The sequence below is a fragment of the Cryptomeria japonica genome, chromosome 6 (genome assembly GCF_030272615.1).
Source record: "Cryptomeria japonica chromosome 6, Sugi_1.0, whole genome shotgun sequence".
Lineage (NCBI taxonomy): Eukaryota > Viridiplantae > Streptophyta > Pinopsida > Cupressales > Cupressaceae > Cryptomeria > Cryptomeria japonica.
Window position 1 is genome coordinate 508,145,353 of NC_081410.1, and position 26,950 is coordinate 508,172,302.

General features: G+C 39.4%; 1 protein-coding gene across 1 annotated transcript; it reads right to left on the reverse strand.

Annotated features, from left to right (window-relative positions):
* Window positions 1-21,222: 21,222 nt before the first annotated feature.
* LOC131052813 (cytochrome P450 71AU50-like) lies at window positions 21,223-26,440 on the reverse strand. Its single transcript, XM_057987437.1, has 5 exons — window positions 26,381-26,440; window positions 26,220-26,270; window positions 23,545-23,727; window positions 22,710-23,447; window positions 21,223-21,651 (listed from the first exon to the last, which is right to left on the reverse strand). Exons 1-5 carry the CDS (start codon window positions 26,438-26,440, stop codon window positions 21,223-21,225), a joined length of 1,461 nt encoding a protein of 486 aa, XP_057843420.1.
* Window positions 26,441-26,950: the final 510 nt, after the last annotated feature.

Genomic DNA, 26,950 nt, shown 5'->3' on the forward strand with positions numbered 1-26,950 from the left:
GTCGTTTCCATGAATTTTGGTTATAAAGTCGGCCTATTTTGGTGAGAAAAAAATTTTCACCGATTTTGCTAGTATTGTACAGATTTTCAAATTTTTTTAATTTATTTTTCGAAAAAAAATAAAATTATTTTTCTGAAATTTTTTTCGAAAAATCAAAAATTAAAAAAAAAATCAAAAAAAAAAAAAAATCACAAAAGAAAGTTTTCGGGGGGTCCGCAGACCCCCCCGTCACCCCGTACTACAGGTCTGCACGTCCTATACCTGCGCCACGTACCGTTCAGATCGTCGTCGCCTGCGCCTCATCCCGCGCCCGTCGCAGCGTTCCCCGTGCCGAGTCCCACAGATCGTCGCCATCGCCCGAGCCACTGCTGTTCTCCCCCACCGCCGCCCGTCGGTACACGCCGCATCCTCCCAACTCTGTACGACGCTGCCACCGGTGCCCAAGTCCTCCACCGCTGGCCCTCGGCTCCGACAGCTCCCGCTTCGCCGGCGACCATCCAGACCGGAGGACCCGCCTCCGCCACGTGGCAGGCGGCCACTAGCCCACGGGAAAACCGTACCCCTGCATGCCACGTCATCGCACCATGTCACAGAGCCACGCAGTCATCCGTACAGTGCCATGTCATCCATACAGTCTGCACAGTTATCTGCCACGTCAGCTGTACGTACAGTACGGACGCCCAATCAACAGAAGAGGCAAAGTTTTTGTGATGGTCATACAGCTATCAAATTTAACCCAGTGAGTTGTTGACATTAGTGCCATGTCATCATTTTAAAAAAAATTAACATGCCCCTCTCATTTGCATTTTTAATTTTGCAGTTCAACTTCAAATGGCCATAACTTGCTCTTTTTTGCTCCTTTTTGGGTGCAATTTTTTTTGAAATGGGCTATAATTTCGTGCTCTCCATAGTGGTGAAGAAATTTTTTAATTTTGATACACGGATTTTTCAGAAAATGTAGTTTTTGGTGACTGTACCTGAGTAATCCCAGTTTTTGCAACTTCAGAGGCTTCGTTTGGGGTCATACGACCTCCTTTTTAGGTGCCATTTTTTTTTTAAAGTGCGTATTTTTTCATCTACTTTCACATGATGCTATCAGATTGATGCCATTGTAAGTAGAAATTATACTTTCAGATTTTGGCCATTTTTGGCTCTCTTGGTACTTGTATATTTGCTTGAATCTTAGTTAGATTCATTGCACTATTGATTGAAGTCTCTTGTATCTTATTTGAGAAGTTGTAAAATTTGCATCATAAGTCCACTTTGCCTTGTTTTGCAAGTGGCTCATTGTAATCGCACTAAGTATAAAGTGCCAAAATCATCACTTTGGGGGGGATACTTTGATTGAGTGAATTTGGGGGGGTGTCTCTTGTGCTTTTGTGCTCTTGTGTTCCTTCCTTTTTGCTGCTATGGGTTCTTCTAAGTTTCCTCTCTTAACTCCTCATAATTATGCTACTTGGAAAATTGATGCATGGAGTAAACTTATGGAAAAAGGACTCACTCATTACATTGATGGAACTATTGTTGCTCCCACTAATCCTAAGGTTGATCCAGTTGGTCACTTGGATTGGATCACTAAAAATATCATGGAAATTGGTACCTTAAGAAAGTATGTATCAAAGGATCTCATTTTTCATATTGAGAAATGTACTCTAATCAAGGATGCTTGGCAAAAGTTTCAAGACTTGTATGGTCAAATTGATGAGATTAGGGGATATCAAAATGATAGTGATCTCACCATGTTAGATCCTAAGAACTTTGATACTATAAAAGATTATGTCACTAAGGCAAATGAGTTGAGGGCACAACTCAAAGATTGTGGCATTGATAAAAAGGATACTCAATTGATATTCAACTTGATAGGCAAGCTTCCACAAGAATATGTAGCATTTGTTTCTAGTTTCCAAACCCATAGGATGATAATGGGTTTAAGCTACAAAATGCCTACATTTGATGCTTTCAATGAAATGTTGATGATGGAACAAACTAAGTTGATAAGCATGGGCATTCTTAAGGCTTCTAAGTCTCAAGCATTAGTGGCAAATCAAGGGAACAAAGGAAATCAAGGAAAGGACAACTCAAACAAGAAGAAATGGCAATCAAAGCCTAAAGAAAAAGCACCATCTTCTCCACAACAAGGAAATTCATCCTCTTCTAAGAGAGATAATTCACCAAAGAGGGAGAGACCTACTTGTGCTTATTGTAAAAAGATTGGTCATGAGGAGCATCGTTGCCATTCTGAGAAGATTGATGAGCTCACACATATCATCAAAAAGTATAACATTGATTTACCTAAAGTCTACAAGAAGGATGATTCATCAGCTTCCACTTCCTCACATTCAAAAGGAAAAGGGCAAGCATTCATGGCTTCTACAAGTGGAAAGACTCACTCATTTGGAACAAGAAAAGGAAAAGCTCTATGTGCTACTATCAGTCATGACTCAGAGATATGGCTTCTAGATTCAAGGGCTTCTCATCATATGGCATCTTCACAGTCTATGTTCTCTACATTTGAGCCTTGCACCATGCCACAAATTTTGATGGGAAATCATACATACATGGATGTGATTGGGAAAGGATCTATTGGCATTGGGGATAACTCCTTCAATGATGTGTTGTGTGTACCCCACTTGACAAACAATCTCCTTTCTATCTATCAAATCACACATGGGGCAACTAAGAGAGTTGTGGAGTTCACACCTGACTCAGTTTTCATTAGAGACTTGGAGACTAGAGCTATCATTGCGACTGGGGTGGTTGATCATGCATCTCGGTTATACTCCTTTTCAGATTTTGTTGATGATGATGATTTCACATTTGTTGATTCTACACATTATGATCACACTTCTTGTGATGGTTCATATTTTGAGGAGAACTTTGGGCACTTGAACATGGGGATTCTCACATGTGACCCCATTCTTGAGCCTTGTATTTCATCTCCTCATATTGATATCACATCACCTATTGCACCTGATGATGCAGATAGTGCGACAGTTTTGCCTTCATGTGATTCAGTGTAGTAGGATATTCATTGTCTTCCAGCTTCAGATTCATGGGATGATTACTTGACAGATATTACAGGTTTGTTTGTGGAATCCTACATTGCAGATTTGGGAGACATCATTGATGACATTCATCTTCTCTTTGATGAAGGTGATCCTTCTTCGATTGTTGCGAGGGCACACTCTGACCCTCTTGTTCATTCTCTACATGATCATTCTTTCGAGGTTGACATGATTGTGGATACTTGTGTACAGCAGTTGGAGGAGGTCTCTTTATTTTTTGAGGAGACATGTGAGTCTTTGAGACATGTTCTACATCCATCTCCACTAGATCTTGGAGTGCCTTTTTCAGCAGTGTGGCACAGTTTACCACATTTGGAGGGGGTTTCTTTTAGCATCGACATGGGGACACTTGAGCAGTTTTCAGAGACTCCTTTCATCATGAGTTTTCTTCATACATCTTCCCTTCATGACTGGGGAGACTTCATGGATACACCTTTGGTTTTGTTTCTTCCTAAGGGGAGGAATGTTGTTTGATGTTCGTGGAGTAGTTTCTTCATACATCGAGCTTCTATCATTGGTGAAGATTCCACATTGAGGGGGGGCTTCCTAGCTTCTCTTCTTCTCTCATATGGGGGGGACTTTTTCCTCACATGGGGTTTTGTCCTTCACATTCTTCTATGAGAGTTCTCTTGTATGTTTTCATCTCTCTTTTGGGGGAGGGTTTTTTCCCATTGGGTTTTTCTCTCTTTCCCCACTTTGTGAGAGATTTCATTGCATTGGTTTGCATGCATTTGCATTTGTACATGGGTACCTAACATGGCCTCGTAGCTGGGACCCATCTTGCATTGCTTAGTTGCATTGTAGACTTAAGTGCATTCCCCTAAGTTGCACTTAAGGGGGGGTGTTGGTGTAAATAATTATTCATCATGGATATTATTACACCTTACTTAAGTTTACTTAGGATAATGCATTTCATAGTAGTTTGGGTATGAGACACTTGGGTGTTTGTGCCACATTGGGATAGTGTGTGTAGGAGAAATTCCACCTTTTATGGTGTTGATCTTGTTGTTACATTCCACTCTTGTTGTTACACTCTACATTCAATGGGTGATCCACCTCATGTGGACTATTATATTATTTCTCCTACCTACCCTTGTTTCTTATTGAGCCACATGTCATGTTTGTGTGCTCACATATCCCTAGCCTTGCCTATATAAGCAAGCTCATCTACATTGTATGGAATGCTTAATTTTGATATTGATCATTTTCTATTGATGAGAATACAGTTTATTCTTGTCCTATATTGTGTCTCTATTTTGTACATTTCATTGAGCTCTTGATCTTGGCAAAATCTCACAATAACAATATTACACCCACCCTTGATGTTGAGAGAGCTCACAATCAAATTTTGAAGTGTTAGAAACTAAACTTTTGTAATTGTTTTGGAGAAGATATCTACTAGTTATAGTTGAGCGCTGATGTATTCCAATTTCACTTGCTCATTTTGCACCAAATATTAGATTAAAGGATACTTTACATTAAAATTCTTTGTCCTACTATGGTGGACTAGATTCTTTGCTAACTTGATGGCAGTGATGTTATCACAAAAAAATAATATAGGGTGAATTTACTTCTTTCCAATTTCTTCTAAAAATTTTTTAAGACAAAGAGATGTACTATTTTTGAAAAATAATAGATCACAAACCCCACCTTGTATCTCTTTTTCCTAAAGTAAATATTATCTTCTCTATCAAGCCTTGAATTAAATATTAAAATATTGTTTTTCTTCTTTTTCACAATTGAAAATTATTTTCTCAAATATTACCAAAACCAATGTAATCTCTTTCTCACAAATTTATTTTTCCTTTAAAAATGATTTATTTTTCACTTTAAAATGCAAATTCTCTCTTTCAAATAAGGATTGCTCACTACAAAAAAAAATTTCAGCCACAAATTAATTTTCCTCTCATATCTCATTCATAACATCCAAAAATATCTAGTTCCATATCTTAATTTGATATACCTTTCACACTTTATTCATAATTATTACATTTTTCTTCAAAATTCTTTACTCTTTCACTTTCAAGACTATATTCTCTTTTACTCACCTTTTGGATTTTACCTACTAATGTGCCTACAAAAACACTGCCATGTTGTCTCATACCCCCTATGCTCATATCCTTTTAAAATAAGACTTGTCTTTCCCTCGCTAACAAAAGTTGTTTTATAGGTTGATATTTCTCATAGAGCCAATCTTTGAATTATGAAAGCATCCCTTTTTAGTGCCACTACTGCTTTACTATTGGTCACTTGACATCATATTATACTCACATGAATGTTTCATGTTCCTCTTCCTCATGGAATAATGCTAGTCATGAACTACTCACAATTAAATGAGCTCTAAGATTGATGTTGATTTAGAGGCTTATATCCTCTTGTTAGTATCAGTGTTGGTTCCCAATCCACCCATACCATAGTTTGATACTAATCCTTTGTTGGCTCTTTAGAATGTTCCAAGTGTGAAAATTACAACTTATATTAATTTTCCTTTACGGTCCTCATCATCATGTTATCTCCACTCTAATGTCTTGTCTTCCTATGGAGTCAAGAAAATGGCTTCTCCTCTCTCCTCTTCTCTTTTTATTGCTGAGGATAATGAGGTTTATTGGACTAGTTTTCAACATAGGAAGAAAGGAAGCATGTCTCACATTCCCATGCCTAAATTAAGGGTGTGCATTTTTCTCTCTCTAATGCTATTGTCTAGTTTTGTTGTTTATTGGCTATTGGTAACAAATTTTCTTCTTAAGTTCTCTATACTTTATTTTTCTTTGTTATCCATTTTGTAATTTTTTGTGGTTATTGTGCTTCAAGCCAACAAGATTTGTGAATAGATTTGTAAATGGTTGAAACCTCATTTAAATTTCTTCTTTATTTTGTATGGGACGTAGATGCTTTATCCAAATCATCTAATAAAAATTCATGTAAGTTAAATTTATGGTTGTTTCAATGTATCACATGGTGACAATAGTAGTAAATATCAAACATCTATTTATGTTGTTTTAATTAGATATAGTAGGAGATGGCATGAACTATTACATAAAAACCAAATAGACACACAAGTGGGAGGAACTCACAAGTAGTGAGACCACCAAAAAAAAATATGAGAAGACCCTTTTTCGAAACAAAAGCATTTGACCAGAGCAACTAATTCGCAAGAACAAGGGTCCTGACCCAATAAAGGATTCACATAATCAAAACTAATGGATTTAGGAAGGGACCCCAAACCATCTTCTAGGAAAACCGCCTTGGACTACAACCAAAGAAACCAAGGGAATAGTGAAATAACAATGGAATTTGAAAGGATTCCCACAAGATTTTACTTGTAGGACCACCTTGAACAGAGACTGTCTCAGACTAGGAAGGACACCACAAAGATCTAAAGGCACCCAAAAACCTTGCAATAGTATAATCGCCTAGCCATTCCAAAAAAATACTAAATCATATAACTAGAGAATGGACTAGAAAAAAAAGCCCAAAGGATTTTGAAAGCCATCCCTAAACATTTTACTGGTTGAAACCACAAAAATATAGCATCATGGGCCACCTCAATAGGTCTTTTATTAGTAGAACCACTAACCCTAGTAGGCTTCTCAAAGGAGATTCCAAACCCTTTAAGAAAAAATGCCCTAAAGAACAACAAAGATAGAGAAATATTTTCCTTAGTGTCCACCATAAGAGAAATTTAAGTAGTAGCCCCAAGAGCATCTACCTCGAAAGGAGGAGTAGAGAACCACTCCAACCACCACAACCAAATTGACCTTAATAGTAGGAACAAATATCCTTGAAGGAGAAGAAATAAAGGAAGAGGTCCCCACGAGAACTTCAAAACTATGAAAATCCACTCTCTCGCAGCTCCAAAAGGGAGACCTAGTGGGCACCACCTCAAGAGGACCCACAGGGGGGAATGGGGAGAAAAGGGCATACAGAGAAGTCCAAGAAGAAAATAGTGCCACCCAAAAGAAGGCAAAGACCAGTACAAAAATAGGCACAAAGGAAGAAAAAACTTCTCTAGTAATACCCACCTAGGGATACCATCCCCCAGCACATCACCAATGCCAAAAACTACTTTCAGAATATACCCCTCTTCAAAAAGGACATCGTCCACCTCCAAAACAAGTAGAGATATAGAAACACATAAACTCCCTCCACTAAATCAAACAAGCATAGAGAATCCCAAGGCAACCAAGCATTGTTGCAATGGAATAGCAAGGAGGAAGCTGTACACAAAACCACCAGAAAGGGCCCCAAATAGAAACAAGGGCAGGGACAACACCTAGATCAGGAGAGAGAAGAGAAAGATAAAGGTCCCTAGGCCACACCCAACTAGAGAAAGCACGTCTAAGGAGGTGCAAGGGAAGGCCATCCAAGACAAGCGCAACCATGCAAGCACCACACAAGATCCTTTGCAGTAGAGATATGAACAGGGGAGGACCCACACAAGTGTACAAAAGAGAGAAAGTCTGATCCAAAACACCAACATGTTGGGGAGCCATTACACTAGGAATAGGAAGGCCCCCAAACAAGGATTGCAAGAGAAAAGGCCACCAACCTAGGGACCCAGGCATGACCAAATAGGAAAAAACCCAAAAAGAGGGGCCACAAAATAGGTGGAAAGTTGAAAAAATACCATTCCATTCCTCGCTTGAAAACTATAGCACTAATTTTACATATGTTGGTGGTTGCCACTAGACCATCCCCATCACCATCCTCATTCACATCTTTCTCTTCTCTATCCTCTAATGTGCCGGAAGAAAATTTTCCACCAAAATCCCTAGTAGAGCACATCATCCGCTTTTCGTACATCTGGCTATCTTGTTTCCCTTTTCTATTCTATTTATTTATTTTTTGATGGAAGATTTTATATGATCGAGAAATAACTTTGTGCTACCTAATATCGGAGTATGAGTATTTAGGCATAAAGCTCTTTGGGTAAGAGGCTAAGCATTGCAGGTTATTTATCCTACCAAATTCACTTGGGGCATGATTTTTGTCTCGCCCATTATTTAGTGGGGCCCATATAGTCGACAAGACACAATCCTTCATGGGATCATTGAGAACCATTCAACTTCACCAATAGATCAAGGGCTCATTGACCCCTTTTGTCTTTATCATCAATATTGAAGGTGAATATGATAATCATTGATTACGGATATTACAAATGACTTGCTACAAATTTTTCAAGAAAATTAAGGTAATGTTTTCTAAAACACATTTAAGATTTTTATTCATTCAAGTCTATTTTTTGATTGTAGGAATCACTAAATCTTGAGGAGATTCTAGTGATTATCAAACTGTCTAAAAAGGCGGCCTTATTGGAGGAGTAGGTAAATACACCACGCAATTATCCCTTTAAAAAAAATATTGGGTGCTAAATTGCTTGTTACTAATTCATTAGGCAACAACCAAACATGTCTTGAATAAAGGTGTAGAAGGCTTAATTTTAGGACTCTTGTAGATGTTACACGTGGAACAACTCAAAATTATAAAAAAAATTATGAACTATATTTTTTAAAACTTTAATTATAAATTATAAAATCAAGAAAAACAAAGAAAATTTATATCTGTAAAATAACACTTATATTATATTTATATTTTCTAGTGTGACTAGTATACTTATATTTGAAAAGTATATTTAAAATATGTCGAGAGATATCTTATAATAGAAGAGAATCATCTTAAAGTCCTGCATGCAAAAAATTGTGAATCTAGCCGGAGATAAGTGGCGAGGGTTCTATTTTATTTGGATTAATAAAATAACACCTCCACAAAAGCTGAAACATGACATATTTCATGCATTTACTTGTCATTTGCATTTTAAATTGTTTCAAAAATAGATTTTTGTTTATGAATATGTTAATGTCATTATAGATGCCTCTCGACATAATTAGAACAAAATTATTGTAGCGTCATAAATTGTACACACTTGCTAAAGCGGTACAATTTCACACCTAGTTTAGCACCCGCCTTGGCGCAGTTGCACTTTGCATGGCATTTCCCCTTTAGCACTTAATTAATCGAATTAATTAGGTCTAAAGGTTCTATTTCACCATTTTCTACATCACAAAGTCGGGCCCTTTCATTAAAGCGTGCCCCTTTCATTTTATTCCTCCAATACATCACTTAATCAAAAACCCTAATTGGGCCCTATTCTGAGCTTGGGGGCTTAATTTCGGGGGTCAAAACATCTCGAAATCACCTGTAACTTCGGGATTCTCTCTAAAATCATCATATCTGACGGTCCTGAAAATTTGGTGAAAAGTTGTCGAGACCATGGCGCCCGGAGTGCACACGGTCCTGGACATTTTTCCCGAAATTTTAGGAGCGCGATCCAATCATAAAATAAAGCTTAACCACAAGAAATTGGCGGGATATTCAATCTCTAGGTCAGCCAAAAGACGAAATTGCGACCTAGGGTTTCATACATAAGAGCTCTCTTTCTTCATTTGAAAGGATGGGATTTTTGTTTTCAGGAACTTCATATGCAGCGAAAGAGCAGATCTTTGAAGACTTCAACATCTTACAACATCCTTCTATCAAGCATCTATCAAATTCATTCATCCATTTAGGGCTTGGAAGACATTGAAGAACAATAGGAGATTACCGACTGAAGATTGGCTTGTACTCCTCCCTTGAGGGTTGGACGATGCCGCGGGATACAGATCCGGAGAGAGAAGGTCGAGACAGCACTCTGTATCAAATTGCAGAGCAGAAGACTGGGACAGGGGCGCTGGGCGCCCTGGTCCTGCCAGGATAGGGGCGCTGGGCACCCTGGTCCCTGGGACAGAGGCGCTGGGTGCCCTGGTCCTCCAGACAGACAGCTTTCAGATAGCTTCCCGATAGTGTTTCAGAGTGCAGAACAACAGTTTCCAGTGCAGTTTTTAGGACAGTGGCGCCCGCGCCCCCGTCCCGAACATTTTCAGCCCGATTTTGACTCCGGTTACATATCTGCATTCTCATCTCATCCTTGTATTTACAGCTATTCATTGTTTAATCTCAATTCTGCAATCTTGTTATTAGTTCATACTTGCACTTTGGGATTAGGGTTTGAACTTGCATTACTTGATCTTACAATTTCAACAAGGGAATAGAAATCCTAATAGATATCCCGTGGCTCTCTCTTTCACAAAAAGAAGTAGCCAATTGTGCGATATCTCTAGGCTCTTTCGTATTCTGTAATGTGTGTCAAAAGGTAGGATTAGGGCATGTTAACCTAGTCTCGCTTTTTCCCCCACACATTTTGGTGAACCCGACGTGAACCTATCTTTGCTTCCTCTTGCATTGCATTTGTTAGATCTAGATCTAGATTTAGTGTGTTTTCATTTCATTTTTAAAAAGAAAAAAAAAGTGTGTTTCTTTGCATTGGGTGTTTAAGTTTTGTGTAATCTTTTCGAAATGTCAGATTTTTATTTGCAAAATGTTCATGCTTTCGATGATTATTATGAGTATAGCCAAGATGAATTAGATGAAGCTTTAGATGAGTTTTTAAACCCTAAAGATGCCAAACCTTCATTTTACCAAAAATTCATAAACCTTGTTACTATGCCATTTAGGTGTGATGAGAAGGATAAGTCGAATGATTCCTCTCAAGGATACATTCCTATCCACTCTTCCACTAAATCTAGTAACATGGTTGTTTTCACCAATCCCCTCTATGAGGAGATGTCTCCTTTTGAATCAAAAGACAAACCTTTTAACCGATATGATCATGCTTTGTTGGATGATGCTCTTGATGACTTTGTGGCTTTATCGAAATCTTTAAACAAGAACAAAACTTCTAAATTAGTTAACATGATAAACTTGAATGAGCATAAAAAGCCTCTCTTTGAAGTCCAAGGAGCTTATCCTTCTCCCACCTTTCAAGTTTCTAAGTCACCTCTCCTTACTGTCCAAGGAGGGTATGATCATGATTCCTTTCGTATTCCGAATAAACCAATCATCACTGTGCAAGGAAGAAAACCTATAAGTCCTTATAATTATGCCAAGCAAATAACTAGAGAGAGTTATCATGCGGTTGCCCATACTTATCATACCAGAAATAATAGGTAGCCTAGTCCTCCTCCTGTTATCCCTGTTTCCCTTCCGAATCCTCAACCGGTTCTTCCACAAGCTCCACGTATTTCGAAAAGTTCTTGGAAAGGAATATGATCTCATAGAACAACTTAAAGCTACCCTTGCTAAGATATCCCTTTGGGATTTGATTCAAACTTCTTCCGCTCATCATGGGATGTTACAAGATGCCTTGAAAGATTTGAATGTTCCTCCACCGAATACATCTAGTAATATAGCATCTTTGGTTAACTCTGTGATGAATCCTAAAGCTCAAATTGTGTTTACCCAAGATGAGTTGCCTACTAGTGAAATCCAACATCAATATGATCCCTTGATGATTGTGGTTATCATGAAAGACACTGCTATAAGGCGAACACTAGTAGATAATGGCTCTGGTCTTAATGTGTGTAGCATTAATCTTTTGCATAAGATGAATGTGGATACATCCTTAATTGAACCGGACTCTCGTCCTATTCGAGGCTTTGATAATGTGGCTAAAACTTCATTAGGTACTATCACCTTACCCATCACAGTAGGGCCTGTTACTTTGCCTACACCTATCCATGTTATGTCGGGAAATCTAACGTACAACTTGCTACTGGGGAGACCTTGGATTCACAGTATGCAAGTTGTCCCTTCTACATTGCATAGACAAGTTAAATTTATTTATAACAATAAGACATATACCTTGATAGGTGATACTAATTTTCAAGCTTGTTTGCAAACATCCACTTCTAAGGGGGGTTCTTCTAAGTCGTCCTCATCTAGTGATGAATCTTTAAATAAGATACCTATCGATGAATCCTCGCTCTCCGATGATCAAAATTCTTTGGATGAGTCTGGAGCTCTTGGAGAAGATTCTTCTCGACTTGAAACTACACATAAGAAGGATTTTGATCCTGGGAAGATCCTCGAAGACGACGATTGGGGATCCCTTGATTTTAATCCTACATTTGTGGGTGAATATAAGGTTCCTTCTAGAGAAATTAAAGTTGAAAAGAAGGGAGAAGCTGAAAATCATAAAGTTGAAAAGAAAGAAGAAACTAAAAATCAATCAACCTTACCTGAATCTATGAGTAATAATTTTGTGGCCGCCTCTCAAACTTCTTCTCCTCACATCTCTAATTATGAAGAGTTTGATTCTTTGTCTTATGAAAAACCACCTTCTCTTCCTGAAATGGCTGATCGTTATGGTCGTGGTTTTCGCATTTTTGCTAAGAATGGGTATCATGGAAAAGGTTGTGGTGCTCATGAACAAGGGATAAGAGTTCCTCTAGAGACTAATTTTCACAATTATGCCTTTGGACTTGGCTTTAATCCCTGCAAACGTACTAAAGCTTCTAAAAGACCATGCATTAGTGTTAATGCTATCTCTACATCTTTATCAATACAACATCCTAAGTATATTGATGGGGATCCTTCGTGTGCCTGTGCTTTGGATGTCTTCCCTACCGACGATGCTTTAGCTGAGTTCTTGGGAGCCTATGACACTCTTCCTCGTTATCATCACAATAGGGGACTCCCTTATTGTTTGAACACTGAAGCCTATTTTGGAAAAGAGATTGATAATGACGAGATTGTGAAAGAATTCCCTCAGTTAAAGGATACTCCTCAACAAAGTAATCTTCTCATAAGTGACACCACTAATGTTAAGATGGATCCTTGCAATAAAGAGAAAGTCATTAAAATTGGGAAATGTTTGGATGAAGAGGAACAGAAACAATATGAAGAACTATTGCATGAATTCCCTGAGATCTTTGCTTGGGCATATTCTGACATGCCTGGTATAGATCCTAAGATCGTTACTCATAATATTGTCTTAGTTCCTGATGCTAAGCCCGTGAAACAAAAGATTCGAAAAATGAATCCTAAGGTGGCTCTGCTTGTTAAGGCTGAGATTGAAAAATTATTGGAGGCTGGATTTATCCGCCCTATTGACTATTCCCCATGGATTTCAAATATTGTCGCTGTGGCTAAACCAGACAACAAAATAAGAATGTGTACCGACTTTTGGGATCTAAATAAGGCTTCTTTAAAAGATGATTTCCCTCTTCCAAACATTGACATGATAGTTGATTCTATGGCAGGACATGCCTTGTTATCCTTCATGGATGGTTTTTCAGGCTACAATCAAATTTTTATTAACCCTCAAGATCAATTCAAAACCGCTTTCACCACTCCTTGGGGTACGTTTTGTTGGATAATGATGCCTTTTGGACTTAAAAATGCCGGTGCAACTTATCAACGAGCGATGACCCTTATCTTTCATGATTATATGCATAAGATTTTAGAGGATTATGTTGATGACATTTTAGCCAAATCCTTTCTTCGCATGGATCATATTAAAATCCTTCGTCAAATCTTTGAAAGAATTCGTAAATATCACATGCGCTTGAATCCCCACAAATGTGTTTTTGGTGTGGATAGTGGAAAACTATTAGGGTTCATAGTTTCGCATCATGGGATTGAGGTGGATACTAAGAAAATAGATGTTATTGTCAACATGCCACCTCCTAGAAATGTGTCTCAACTTAAAAGCTTACAAGGAAAGATTCAAGCTATTCGTAGGTTTGTGTCTCAGCTTGCGGATCGTACCTTTCCTTTTACTCAAATTCTTAAAAAGGATATCACCTTTCAATGGAATGAGGATTGTCAGCAAGCATTTGAAGATTTAAAAGTGTATTTGGCTAGTCCTCCTATTCTTCAACCTGCCGAACCTTCTAAACCCTTCCTTCTGTATACAACTGCTTCTTCTCATGCTCTCGCAGCATTGTTGGCACAACATGATAAAGATGGTAAGGAATGTCCGATTTATTACATAAGTCGTACCTTACTCGATTATGAGACCCGATATTCTACAATAGAAAGACAATGCTTGGCCTTGGCATTTGCGACTCAGAAATTGAGACATTATTTTTTAAATTCAGAAGTCCATGTCATGGTAAAGTTTGATCCTTTGAAGCATCTTTTCTCTAAAACTGATTTATCAGAATGTCTAGCTAAGTGGGTTATGATGTTAACTGAATTTGACCTTAAATTTGTTTCACAAAGAGCAATTAAAGGACAAGCGTTGACTGATCACTTAGTTGAGGCCCCTTCACCTTTCTCCTTCCCTAACCCTGAGTCCTTTCCTGACGACTTCATTCTTTCTATAGAGAAAGATGAAACTTGGGAGTTATACTTTGATGGCTCTAAGTGTCGTACGGGATCGGGGGCAGGCGTTGTTCTGGTTTCTCCTACAAAGAAACCTACTCCCTTATCATATCGTCTAAATTTCCTGTGTACCAATAACATTGCTGAGTATGAGGCTCTTATAGCGGGAATAAAAGCAGCCTTAGCTCTGAACATAAAACACATACATATCTATGGAGATTCGCAATTGATTATAAGACAAGTAACAGGAATATATCAAGCAAAACAAGACAAATTATCACAATATAAAGATCTTGCCATCTCTTTATTACAGAAATTTGATTCTTATACCATGGAACCTGTTCCTCGAAAAGATAATCGACATGCGGACGCAATGGCATGTGTGGCTTCTCTAGTATCTTTAGAGGACCCTATGGTCGATCTTAATTTTGTTATTCACAACCTTATTTCTCCAGCTATTGAAGATGATTCTAGCTTGGTAACATGTTGTGATTTTATAGACTCAGATGAATGGTACTCGCATATCGTAAGATATTTGACTGATGGTACCTTTCCTGATTCCGCTAATAGAAACACTAGGGCTAGAATCCGCAAGCTGTCTGCTAGGTATATCATTCTTTCTAATGTCCTTTACCGAAGGGGTTATGATGGTCTTCTCCTTCGTTGTCTTAACAAGTCGGAAATCCCTATTGCTCTTGAAGAGGCACATTCAGGTGCCTGTGGGGGGCATTTTGGGGGCAAATCTTTAGTTCATAGATTGCTTCGTATGGGATACTATTGGCAAACTATGCAGAAGGATTCCTTTTCATTTGTTAAGAAATGTCATCAATGTCAACAACACAATAATCTGATTCATGCTCCTGCCCAAGAACTCCATTCTCAAGTAGCTTCTTGGCCTTTTTCCGCATGGGGTTTGGATCTTATTGGTAAAATCTCTCCTCCTTCATCTCAAGGACACACCTTCATTATAACCGCAACAGATTACTTTACGAAGTGGGTAGAAGCTATTCCCCTTCACTCTACCACTGCTGAAGTGATTTGTCAATTTCTTCTAGAAAACATCATTTCTCGATTCGAGATACCTTCTACTATAATCTCAGATAATGGGACATCATTTAAGAACAAGGACGTGAAGAAATTCCTCGAGAAGTATCATATCAAACATCGATTTTCTACACCATACTATCCTCAGTCAAATGGTCAAGCCGAATCATCCAATAAGATAATTGAACAAATTCTTCGCAAAACCGTGAATAAGCATGGTAAGGATTGGAGTAACCAGCTAATCTATGCTCTTTGGGCCTACCGAACGAGTGTACGAATTGCTACGGGAACTACTCCTTATAATCTTGTTTATGGTGCTGACGCTATTATGCCCTTAGAATTAGAGATTCCATCACTTAGGGTTTCTCTCAAAGGTATAGTAGATGATGACTTTTATAGAGAACAATGACTTCAACAGCTTGAGATGCTTGATGAACAGTGTATAAACGCTCTTGAGCATATTCAAGCGTATCACAAAACTCTACAATGAAGCTATAATGATAAGGTTATTCAACGTTCCTTCTCAGTAGGTGACTTAGTCCTTTATGAGAATCAGCGCAATGTGAATGCCTTACCTGCAGAAAAGGGAAAATTTAGTCCTAATTGGCTTGGACCATATATCGTTATTGAGGATTATGGATCAGGTGCTTACAAAATAGCGGATGTAGATGGTACGCCTCTTAAAGAACCTATCAATGCTATGCACTTGCGTAGATATTATGCTTAATTCTTCATTCTTCATCTATCTTCTTTTCAATTCTTCAACATTGGATAATATGTTAGTGTCTCTTAATTAAAGCAAAATAGAATTAAATGTTATGTTGTTTAATCTATATTGCTTCGTTCCTGACAAGCTTGTCTTCTTACTTTATGGTTTGTCTTGAATTCATTTATGTAAATTGTGAAAGATTTACATTCCATTATGCTAGCATATTATACAGTGTCTTTATGTGTTAAGTAGAATCGTATCATGTTGTGTTTAAGTTCAGAATTAAATCACATTAGTTATATGATTCTTAGACTTAATGCATATTTCTTCCTTATCATCAATGTTGTACTTGATTAAATATTTAGTTAAGTCACACATGTATCAATTTAATCATGGGGCATTGAGAAATCAATCACATGGAAATTAAATTCTGAACATACATGTACATTTACCAAATGTATTAGATTTAATCAAAACAAAATATACATTGTTTTAAGCATTAAAGATAACACATTTGAGACAAAAGAGACGCATGTATATATACATATATATATGTGTGGATCGTATACAAATGTAGGTCACTGTATATCCAAAATGTGACCTCTCCTACATCATAAAATCATCTCCTATCCCTAGGGCTAGTGGCTGGAGAATGTTGACTGGACGCTCCCTCCTGATCTGGCCGTGAAGGTGGACCCATGGGTGTGTAGCGCGATACAGATCGTGAGTGACTCCGAGAGGAACTCCTGCGATCCCTATCCATAAGGATCGCGCGATAGGTGGTAGCCTCGGTTTGAGCCGCTGCTAGATCTCACCGCGCCTGCTGGAGGTCCTCTGATAGGACTCTCTCTCTCTGTCGCGCCTGCTGGAGGTCCTCTGATAGGATTCTCTCTCTCTCCCTCCATATATCTACTTGTACTCGGAATGGGAAAAACAAATCCTCATGCCGACCCGCGTTCCCCTGAGGCCTATAGGCAATCTGTGAGGAACTGGGGATCTGTGCTATCATGGAAATGTCTGTCATTGCCTGCTAAATCAGGGAACGCCATTCCTGCACATTATCTGTGGTAGTAGAATAGATTTTTGTTAGTACCATTCTATATCATCAAAACATTAATCAATCAATATAAAACTACTATACCTGGATCTCCCTCACGCCAGTAGGGATCATGATATGGTAGCATCTGTGTCTGGGAACCGCTAGGCTCCCCTCGCTCGAATAATCTGTCCACGATGGGTGTAGGCTGGACGGTACTAGGGACAGGTCTCCGTATCGCCTCATGTTCCCCCTGTTGGGGAATAAGAGGTGGATCCAGAGCTATGGTATCGTCTCCTGAATGGTGGGGAGCTGCATCTGACTCCTCCTCATCATCTCTATCCTCCTCCTCATCGTCCTCCTCGTCATCCTCATCCTCGTCCTCATCCGCATCATCACCTGCATCTCCCTCGTCCTCCTCTCTATCTGTATCCTCCTCCTCCTCCTCGGCACTGGGCTGATCGCCTGTAGGTGGATCAGGATCTCCCGCCTCCTCATGACCCTCTCCCTCCTCTGGCTCCTCTGACCTGGATCCCTGGTCCTTGTCTGGGTCTCCATGTCTCCATGGGCCTGGATAGCCTGTCGGATGATCTGGTGGAAAGATAGGACCTGGATATGATCTCATAAACCATGAGACGTACCTGCGTTGTGCTCCAGGCTCTACAGAATAATCAGTGACTACATCCTAATCAGATCCCTCTAAGTCTGTAGTCTCGATGTCATCTATCATCGGTCTCGCTATTGCTCTAGGTCTGGGAAGGACCCGTGAGTGTCGAGTATAGATGGGCACATCGGCTGGAACACACTGCTCTAGTCCGAACTGCCTCCGTACTCGGTCAAAGTAGAAAGGGACTATGATGTGTGCATATCGTCCCCGCAGTATGCGGTTCCTCTGTAGGCATGCTAACTGTCTCTCCATCCCATCCCATCTGTGCATCCGTAGGTAAGGTCTCCACACTGTCACCTCGGCTGTCAGTCTGTCAAAAATCACTCTCCAATATAATAAATCTCCAAATCTCCACTCGCTGGTAAGTGGATAAGCGAACACCCTAGGTCGCTCGCTCGCTGTACTCAGCGGAAAGCCGACGGGCCTGGTGCATGTGAAGTGCTCTAAAATCCACACCTGCAGAAGTGTGCATGTCATCAAACTACAACCCTGTCCAAATACGTACTCCTCAAGGCCGTGATAGAGATGCGCAAGCATACTCCGACCCCAAGCATACACTCTCCTGTGTCTCTCCATCGCTCTGATGCACCATGTGAGACCCCCATGCATGTGCATGCCTCGCCCATTAGGGCAGACAGCTAGTGCTATGATGGCTATCATAAGGCGTCTCAGAAGGGGTACCTCCCTTGTAGGATGTAAGAGCCAGCTAACCATGATGCGACCTCTCGTCTTGCTCGGCATGACTCTCCCTATGCAATACACCTGCTCTCTCTGATGATCCTCTGCTGACCGATCGGTCGCGTATGTAACAGTCGCTCCTCTGATAGGCAGACGAAGTATACGGTACACATCCTCGAGTGTAACCGTCAGCTCCCCTATTGGAAGATGAAATGAGCATGTGTCAGGATCCCATCGCTCCATCAATGCCATCAGCATCGCAGGATGGAACCGAATGGCTGGCATGAGGATCACATACCATAATCCTACTATCGACAGTGTGTCTCTCTTTGACTGAGTAAGCCGCGGAATCTGATCTCGCAAACTGCGAAGAATATGTCCCGCTGTATGCTCTCTCATGTACGGAAGGCCCTGCAACACCAAGAACATAACCGTAATCAGTACTCAATCATCAAAATCGCTAATGCAAACTATCGAACATCGTGTGCTAGTCCTGAAACCCCTCGCCAAGCCCTGATTGGGGACCATGGCGCCCTGTCAGGGACCATGGCGCCCTGAGGGGACCATGGCGCCCTGTCAGGGACCATGGCGCCCTGGGGGGACTAGGGCGCCCCACAGGGACCATGGCGCCCTGGGTGGGCCCCGGGTCAGCCTTCGGGGCCTGCATACGATCACAGAAAAGTCAAAATGCAGAAAATCAAAAGTCAAAGTTCAGTCAACTCACCTCGTCCAGTGGCTCGTTGTCAATCACGACTTGGCGCAGGATCTCAACCCTCGTCGTCGTGAAGGCATGATGATGGCTATGTGGGCTCCGCTGCAATGAACAGTACTCAGAATCAACAAAGTGACAAATGCAAGTGTCACTTTCGAGGTATATACTCTCATTTGTTTATTCTTACTTTTTGAAACCCTAATTTTCCTCTACCATTCATTTTATCATAACTTGGGTTTGGGAGATGCGATTTTCGAGCCGTTTGTTGCGTTGGAATCGTATTTTCCTTCCCCTACTCTCGGGATGTTTCAAAAAGTGCTCTGATGAAGCCTATTTAGTGAACACCCCTCATCAATACTACCTTACACAATTTGTCGTAAGTAAACATGCTACCCTATTTCACCTCCCTAATAAGCAAGTCGAAACAGGGGGGGGCATACAGCTACTCACAAATTTCATCACTTTCCTTAGTAAGCATTAGGTGATTTTTTGTGATCTAACGTGTGTTTTGTAGGGTGCGGTTCCTAACTGTGTATTGCAGATGCCGTTGGGGGCTTCGTCCGACAACTTATGGATATATCCTTTTTCAAATAATGTTTACCTTTCTGTACTTTAGCTTGCATATGCACGTAGTACTCATATGACCGCTAAAGTGGGGGCTAAATGTAGCGTCATAAATTGTACGCACTTGCTAAAGCGGTACAATTTAACACCTAGTTTAGCACCCGCCTTGGCGCAGTTGCACTTTGCATGGCATTTCCCCTTTAGCACTTAATTAATTGAATTAATTAGGTCTAAAGGTTCTATTTCACCATTTTCCACATCACAAAGTCGGGCCATTTCATTAAAGCGTCCCCCTTTCATTTTATTCCTCCAATACATCACTTAATCAAAAACCCTAATTGGGCCCTATTCTGAGCTTGGGGGCTTAATTTCGGGGGTCAAAACATCTCGAAATCACCTGTAACTTCGGGATTCTCTCTAAAATCATCATATCTGACGGTCCTGAAAATTTGGTGAAAAGTTGTCGGGACCGTGGCGCCTGGAGTGCACACGGTCTCGGACATTTTTCCCGAAATTTTAGGAGCGCGATCCAATCATAAAATAAAGCTTAACCCCAAGAAATTGGCGGGATATTCAATCTCTAGGTCGGCCAAAAGACGAAATTGCGACCTAGGGTTTCATACATAAGAGCTCTCTTTCTTCATTTGAAAGGATGGGATTTTTGTTTTCAGGAACTTCATATGCAACGAAAGAGCAGATCTTTGAGGACTTCAACATCTTACAACATCCTTCTATCAAGCATCTATCAAATTCATTCATCCATTTAGGGCTTGGAAGACATTGAAGAACAATAGGAGATTACCGACTGAAGATTGGCTTGTACTCCTCCCTTGAGGGTTCGACGACGCCGCGGGATACAGATCCGGAGAGAGAAGGTCGAGACAGCACTCTGTATCAAATTGCAGAGCAGAAGACTGGGACAGGGGCGCTGGGCGCCCTGGTCCCTGGGACAGAGGCGCTGGGCGCCTTGGTCCTCTGGACAGACAGCGTTCAGACAGCTTCCCGACAGTGTTTCAGAGTGCAGAACAACAGTTTCTGGTGCAGTTTTTAGGACAGTGGCGCCCGCGCCCCCGTCCTGAACATTTTCAGCCCGATTTTGACTCCGGGTACATATCTGCATTCTCATCTCATCCTTGTATTTACAGCTGTTCATTGTTTAATCTCAATTCTGCAATCTTGTTATTAGTTCATACTTGCACTTTGGGATTAGGGTTTGAACTTGCATTACTTGATCTTACAATTTCAACAAGGGAATAGAAATCCTAATAGATATCCCGTGGCTCTCTCTTTCACAAAAAGAAATAGCCAATTGTGCGATATCTCTAGGCTCTTTCGTATTCCGTAATGTGTGTCAAAAGGTAGGATTAGGGCATGTTAACCTAGTCTCGCTTTTTCCCCCACACAATTATGTACATAATTTCAACAACTATTTCTCTCATAGAAACCCAAGAGAAACAATAAATTATTAAACAAGCACTAGAATTAGCTACAAACCCACACTATAGCTTATAAGCCTATGAAAGACACCTATCAAAGATTCCTTGCTTAACTAGGATCTTCGGTTCCGAGCCTCCATTTAGGGCAAGCAATTAGTGGATTTTTTCTGGGAACAGTTATTCCAAACTCTTTCGCCACATCCACTTTGCTCTCCACATTCAAATCAAAGCAATGAATTAACTGAGCGAGTGCCAACTCACTAACAGAAAGACCCATGGAAATTCCAGGGCATCCTCTTCTTCCTGTTCCAAAAGGCAACAAATCGAAGTCCTGACCTCTCACATCCTTATTACACCCCATGAACTGCTTGGGCTTGAACATATGAGCATCTTTCCAAACGCTTTCGTCCCTTCCCATCGCCCACACATTCACATACAAGGGTGTCCTTGGCAGAATGAAATATCCTCCCACGCTGCACCCTTCCGTTGACTCGTGCGGAATGAGTAGAGGAAATGGCGGATGTAGTCGAAAAATTTCCTTCAACACGCATCGCAATTAGTAGAGCTTCATGACGTCACTCTCCTTTATTCTATGATTTCTGCCCACTACACATTCAATCTCTCGTTGTGCTTGTGCCAGCGTTACAGGATTCCTCAACAGTTCACTCATTGCCCACTCTATGTAATGTCCCCGATATAATTAAATAATATTAATTATTGTATGGCCCTAATTTTAATAATAAAATCTGTCGGGCTTCCCTTTTTATTTTATTAGTTAAGTTATGTTTGTGTCGGCCCATTTGTAATCCTTTGGGAAGTTTCCCGGAGCTCATATTTATGACCGAGTCTATCATAGTTGTAGGTATGCGAATTTTGGTATCATTTTTCTATTTTGCGAATTCCACTTGGAGTTCAGCGTGTCTATCATTTCGGAGGTGAGATATCCTCCCTACTTTGCATCCGCAGTTTCGGTGGCAATTCTCCTCACCTTAGTTTGCTTCTGTTCTGGGTTTGTGTAATATGTTGTGCGATCATTATCAATATAATTCCTCTTTTGCATGTGCGGATCTTCATCTAATTCTCGTGTCTAGAATAATATTTTAATTTCTTTGTACGAACTAAGAGTTTGGAGGGCTTGAAGTGGAACTTGGCGGATATTCATCAACCGTACGGTCAAAGCAAACATACCACCGTACACCCCAAACACTCACTGTACGGTCAAGGCAACATACCGCCATACACCCCTTCACCATACGGCCTGCTTCTTCCCACCGCACGGCCTGGTTGGTTCCACCGTACGGCCTGCCTTACACTACCGTACGGCCTGTTTGGCCCACCGTGCTGACCCTCACTCCACCGTACTGTTTTCGCATTGAACACGCCCTCTTCTTACCACCGTACGTTCTCTCCACCGTACGACCTTCCTCTGCGAGTTCTCCGTACGAACATTACACTATCAATGTCACCGATATTTCCGTTCCCCCATTTAACATCTTCTGCACACATTTCGTCCGGCTACGGTAAAAGCGAAATTGTTTAAAACAATTTGTAATCAGATTTGTGATAGCTTAAGACGGCTTTGATTCTCAGACTTACCAAGACCATGGCTTTGATGCGAGTTCCTGTGATTGTGTGGCTCTCTGTTTGGGCCTTGTTGAGCAGCACGTCTACCAAATCTTTAACGCGATCCTTGTTCCGTTTTCCATTATGCAATATGTGCGCGTCGATTAGTTTTCCAGCAAATTCGTCGAATATTTTGTGAACTGCCTGCATGCGACCACGGAATCCAAGCAAGTCGAGCCAGTCGAGCCAGTCGAGAGAAGGAATAAAATCGCAAATACAAAATGCACCGGCCACAGTGAACATCTCCTCAACCATTTTTTTGAAGCCAAGCTCTCCAATCAAGTCGTTGTCGGAGTACGTCCTGCTGGCAAACATTCTGCAGACAATATTTTGATTAAGGGAGGAGAGTTTCTTCTTTACATCCACATACTGCGTCCGTGCCCGCTTTCCTGCCAGACGGAGGCGATCATGGCAGACACTTCTTCTTCTCTTACAAATCTGAAAGACTGGTTTCTCTTTACTGTGAGCAGCTCCACCGTCTAACAGTTTTCTACTCCACCTCCTGTACGCTCCGTAGGAGGCAAACGCCACGTCCTTATGATCATAGCTTACATGTTTCCCGAATGTGCAGTTTGGTCGGGTTGCAAAAACCAAATCATGACTTTTGAGGAACTCTTTTGCCATAGCAGGATAACAGATCACAACGGTGGAGACGGATCCCAGGCGAAGGAACACAATAGATCTGTATCTCTTCGCCAGCGCCGCAAGATTCTGATGAGGAAGGTTTCCCAAGAGATGCAGACTTCCTATGATAGGCCATGGACTAGCTCCTCACCTTATAGACAAAGCAGCAGAAGAAGAAAATCACAACTCCAATTGTGACGGCCACATTATGGAAGCAAATCAGTGATTCCATGCTGTCCTCGAGAAAAGGGAAAACCAGGAGGCTTGAGTGAAGGGAAACTCGTAACTCAACCCGTTTAACAGAGTCGAGGAGGCCTGCTCCGACGGCAGAAGGCAAATACAGTGGTGCCCAGTCAGGATTTGTCGTCTATGTAATTACCACAATAAAATATCATAAATTCCATGTAAGTCAGTCGTGGTTCGCATGTACTGTACGATATACTAATATCTAGTGATTTATTGGACTTCGTTTAGATACCCGTTAATATTCATAAAAATAAATACAACTTTGTAGTTATCATTTCCGGAGGGAAATGAGGCTTTCATGGGTATCGTGCAGTCGACTCCATGTGATCTGTATTTTTTATTTTTAAAAATACTAATAAAGAATAGTTATCGAATCAATACGTAATTCTCTTATAATGATAGCTTGTTTCATAGTTAATTATAAATTCTTGTTAGTTCATGTTTTTCTATCAAAAATTGTAAGTTGAAGGTGGTCGTCTATAGAAGAGCAACGACATATTATATTGTTTAACTTGTGCTTATTGATCTATGAGTTTGAAACATCAATACTAATAAAGAATAGTTATCAAATCAAAATGTAACTCTCTTATAATAGCTTGCCTCATAGTTAATTATAAATTCTTGTTAGTTCACGTTTTCTATTGAAAATTGTAAGTTGAAGGTGGTCATCAACAGAGGAGTGACATATTAACATATCACATTGTTTAACTCGTGCTTGTTGATCAATGAGTTTGAAAAACCCTTTGTCACATTTGACCAATGCCTAAGTTATTTAACGCCTTCAAATCTAGATTATAATTCAATTTATAGAATTGCGTTAATAACATTTTCACTTCTACCAATCCCCAAGAAGAGGTTTAAGATCATGAAAAAATCATTTCTATGATGTATTTGTTAACCATTGCTAAATCGATGTCAATACTATAGTTGATAGTACCATTTATGATAAATGTAAAGCCAAGGGGCATATCTTCTCCCAAAATATTGGAACCTCATTATGATATTTGCATTATAAAAATTTAATTGATTACTTAGATTTTATTATTAGAAAATTATTTTATTAATTTAAATTTAATTTATAGTTTATTTTTTAAGAATATATGTTGGTTATATATTAATATTTACTATTCATATAGTATGATGTCTTGTTACTATTTAAAATGTTAGTTGACATAATTAATAATAATAAATAATTTTTTTATTACAACTAATGTTATCATTTTATTTAGTTTTGGATAAAGATGATAAAACCCATAAATTATTAGAATTTAAAAGAAGTTTATATTCAAAACCAAGAAAGACCTATGCAAATAGCCAAAATTATGAAATTGGACTAAGGAACCAACTTAACCATGAACACCCCGATTACAGTTCACTAAAATAACATAAAAGAAGCTCACCATGAATATTACATGCATAAACTTTAAATTTTCTTAAAGAAAAAGCTTAATAGAACAATAATGTAAGAAAATGCCTCCACTACACCAAGCAACAACAATTGGGAAATATTATAGAAACCTCTTACATCAACAACAAATAAACAAAGGAAAAACAAAGCAATGTTTAAAGACAATAATTTTTTATTGAATTTCAAGAACTGATTACATAGTGCCTTTGTTAGAGGTATTTCTCAGGCTTCTTTATTCTTCTCACAAGTTGTATCAACCAATAATAAGCCTCTCTTTTTATAGAGGTCATAGCCCCTTTCAATCAATTATAATCATGCAACTAAGAATAGAGCATGCACCTAAAAATAGAAGAGAAAAATACTCTCAATATACATGAAAACAAGAGGATCCAAAATACTCATGCAAACTAAATTTCAAAGTAACTAACTAAAAATAGAACTGATCCACGAACTACTGCATGTAGTGAGTGTTAAATATTACGGTGGATCTCCAAGCAAGCAATTATTGCGGTGGAACTGAGAGCTCAACATTAGTTCTCTACATACTCCACCTTGATGTTGAGACTCACAATATAGTCTTGAAGCTTTGACAATCTGGATCTTTGTAACTCGATGTGACCTTGTTAGTACAAGATAACTCGATGTGGCAAAGTCCAAACCCTTGCAACTCATTGTGCAACACCAATCATAGCAAGCAGTCATCTGCTACTTGACGCGAACATCCAAATTGTGTCCAATCACTTCTTCTATTCACATACTAACATTTAGGCTTATACAACCTTCTAAACATATTTGTTATCTTTTGTCGATAGGATCCATCTATCCAACCATAATCAATCTGCATGCAACCTTTCTTAGATTGTTCATTTATTTCTCTATCCCATCAAGACTTTTCATAATGATTCTTCAACCCATAAATTGAACAAGGCTGAAGGCCCCAACAATTCTCCACTTTATCTCCTTCTCTATGACAATGCAAACACTAATTTCTTTCAGTTGATTTTCTTGAACTTGCAGTACTAGAAACTTCATATCTATCTTTCTTATTATATCTAAGACCTTCATACTTGGTCTCATAATTGGCTTAATGGGCTCTTAAATTCCTTACCCATTATTTCCTAGGCCTCTTCCTTTATAACCCATTTTCTCCATCATCTTCAAACTGATATTTTTTTCAAAATGAACTTTGTTTTTAATATGACAACCTGCACCTGTGCATGCAAACACATCCTTACATTCAACATCACAATCTTCACCTGCAAAAAAATTCAAAACATCAAGGATACAAATCACTTGTATCACATGTGGCATCGCATACCAAAGACTTCAATCTTAAACTCAAATTTTCTTTGGTCAACAACTTTACCTGTTTTCCAAGATCTTCATTCTTTTTTTGGACTTCATCAAACAATTTTGTGCTTCTCATTCTTTATTTTTTTCTTAAATATTCTGCATTTCTTTTTCTTTAATATTCACCAATTCTTCTTATAAACAATCTTTTTCATAAATTAAATTTGTAGTTTCTTTCTTAGCTCTTTTCACTGTTTTCCCCATTAGAATTAATATTTTCTATACAGAAATAAAATAAATTACCTTTACTGGTGGGTACTATAGTTTGACTACACCAAATTCGTCTCCTTTGGACTACACAATAACCTCCTCATTCTTGTGAACTCCACTAAAAAAAATAACTTCATTAATTTCACCTTGATTTGCTTATTCTTGAAATCTTTTGACTCACAAAACTTCTGCAATTAATTTTGTACAAGCAGCTTCACCCTCAAGTTTAAATGACATCTTCTATGGTATTCAACTCTCCTAATCCTTTATTTTCACTCATTAATAGCGACCCAACACTAGCAATTTTCCTTTAACTGTATACTGACGTCTTCACTTATTTTAAACTCTGCGACCTCTTTAAATAAATTTTTCTCCT

Excerpts from the sequence above, each read along its gene's own strand:
- LOC131052813 (XM_057987437.1), bottom strand. The coding sequence starts at position 26,440 with ATGAGAAGCACAAAATTGTTTGATGAAGTCCAAAAAAAGAATGAAGAT. Across the intron at positions 26,271-26,380 it reads ATGAAGATCTTGGAAAACAG|GTGAAGATTGTGATGTTGAA; the intron begins GTAAAGTTGTTG and ends ATTTTTTTGCAG. Across the intron at positions 21,652-22,709 it reads GCATCAAAGCCATGGTCTTG|GAAATTTTTCGACTACATCC; the intron begins GTAAGTCTGAGA and ends TGCGTGTTGAAG.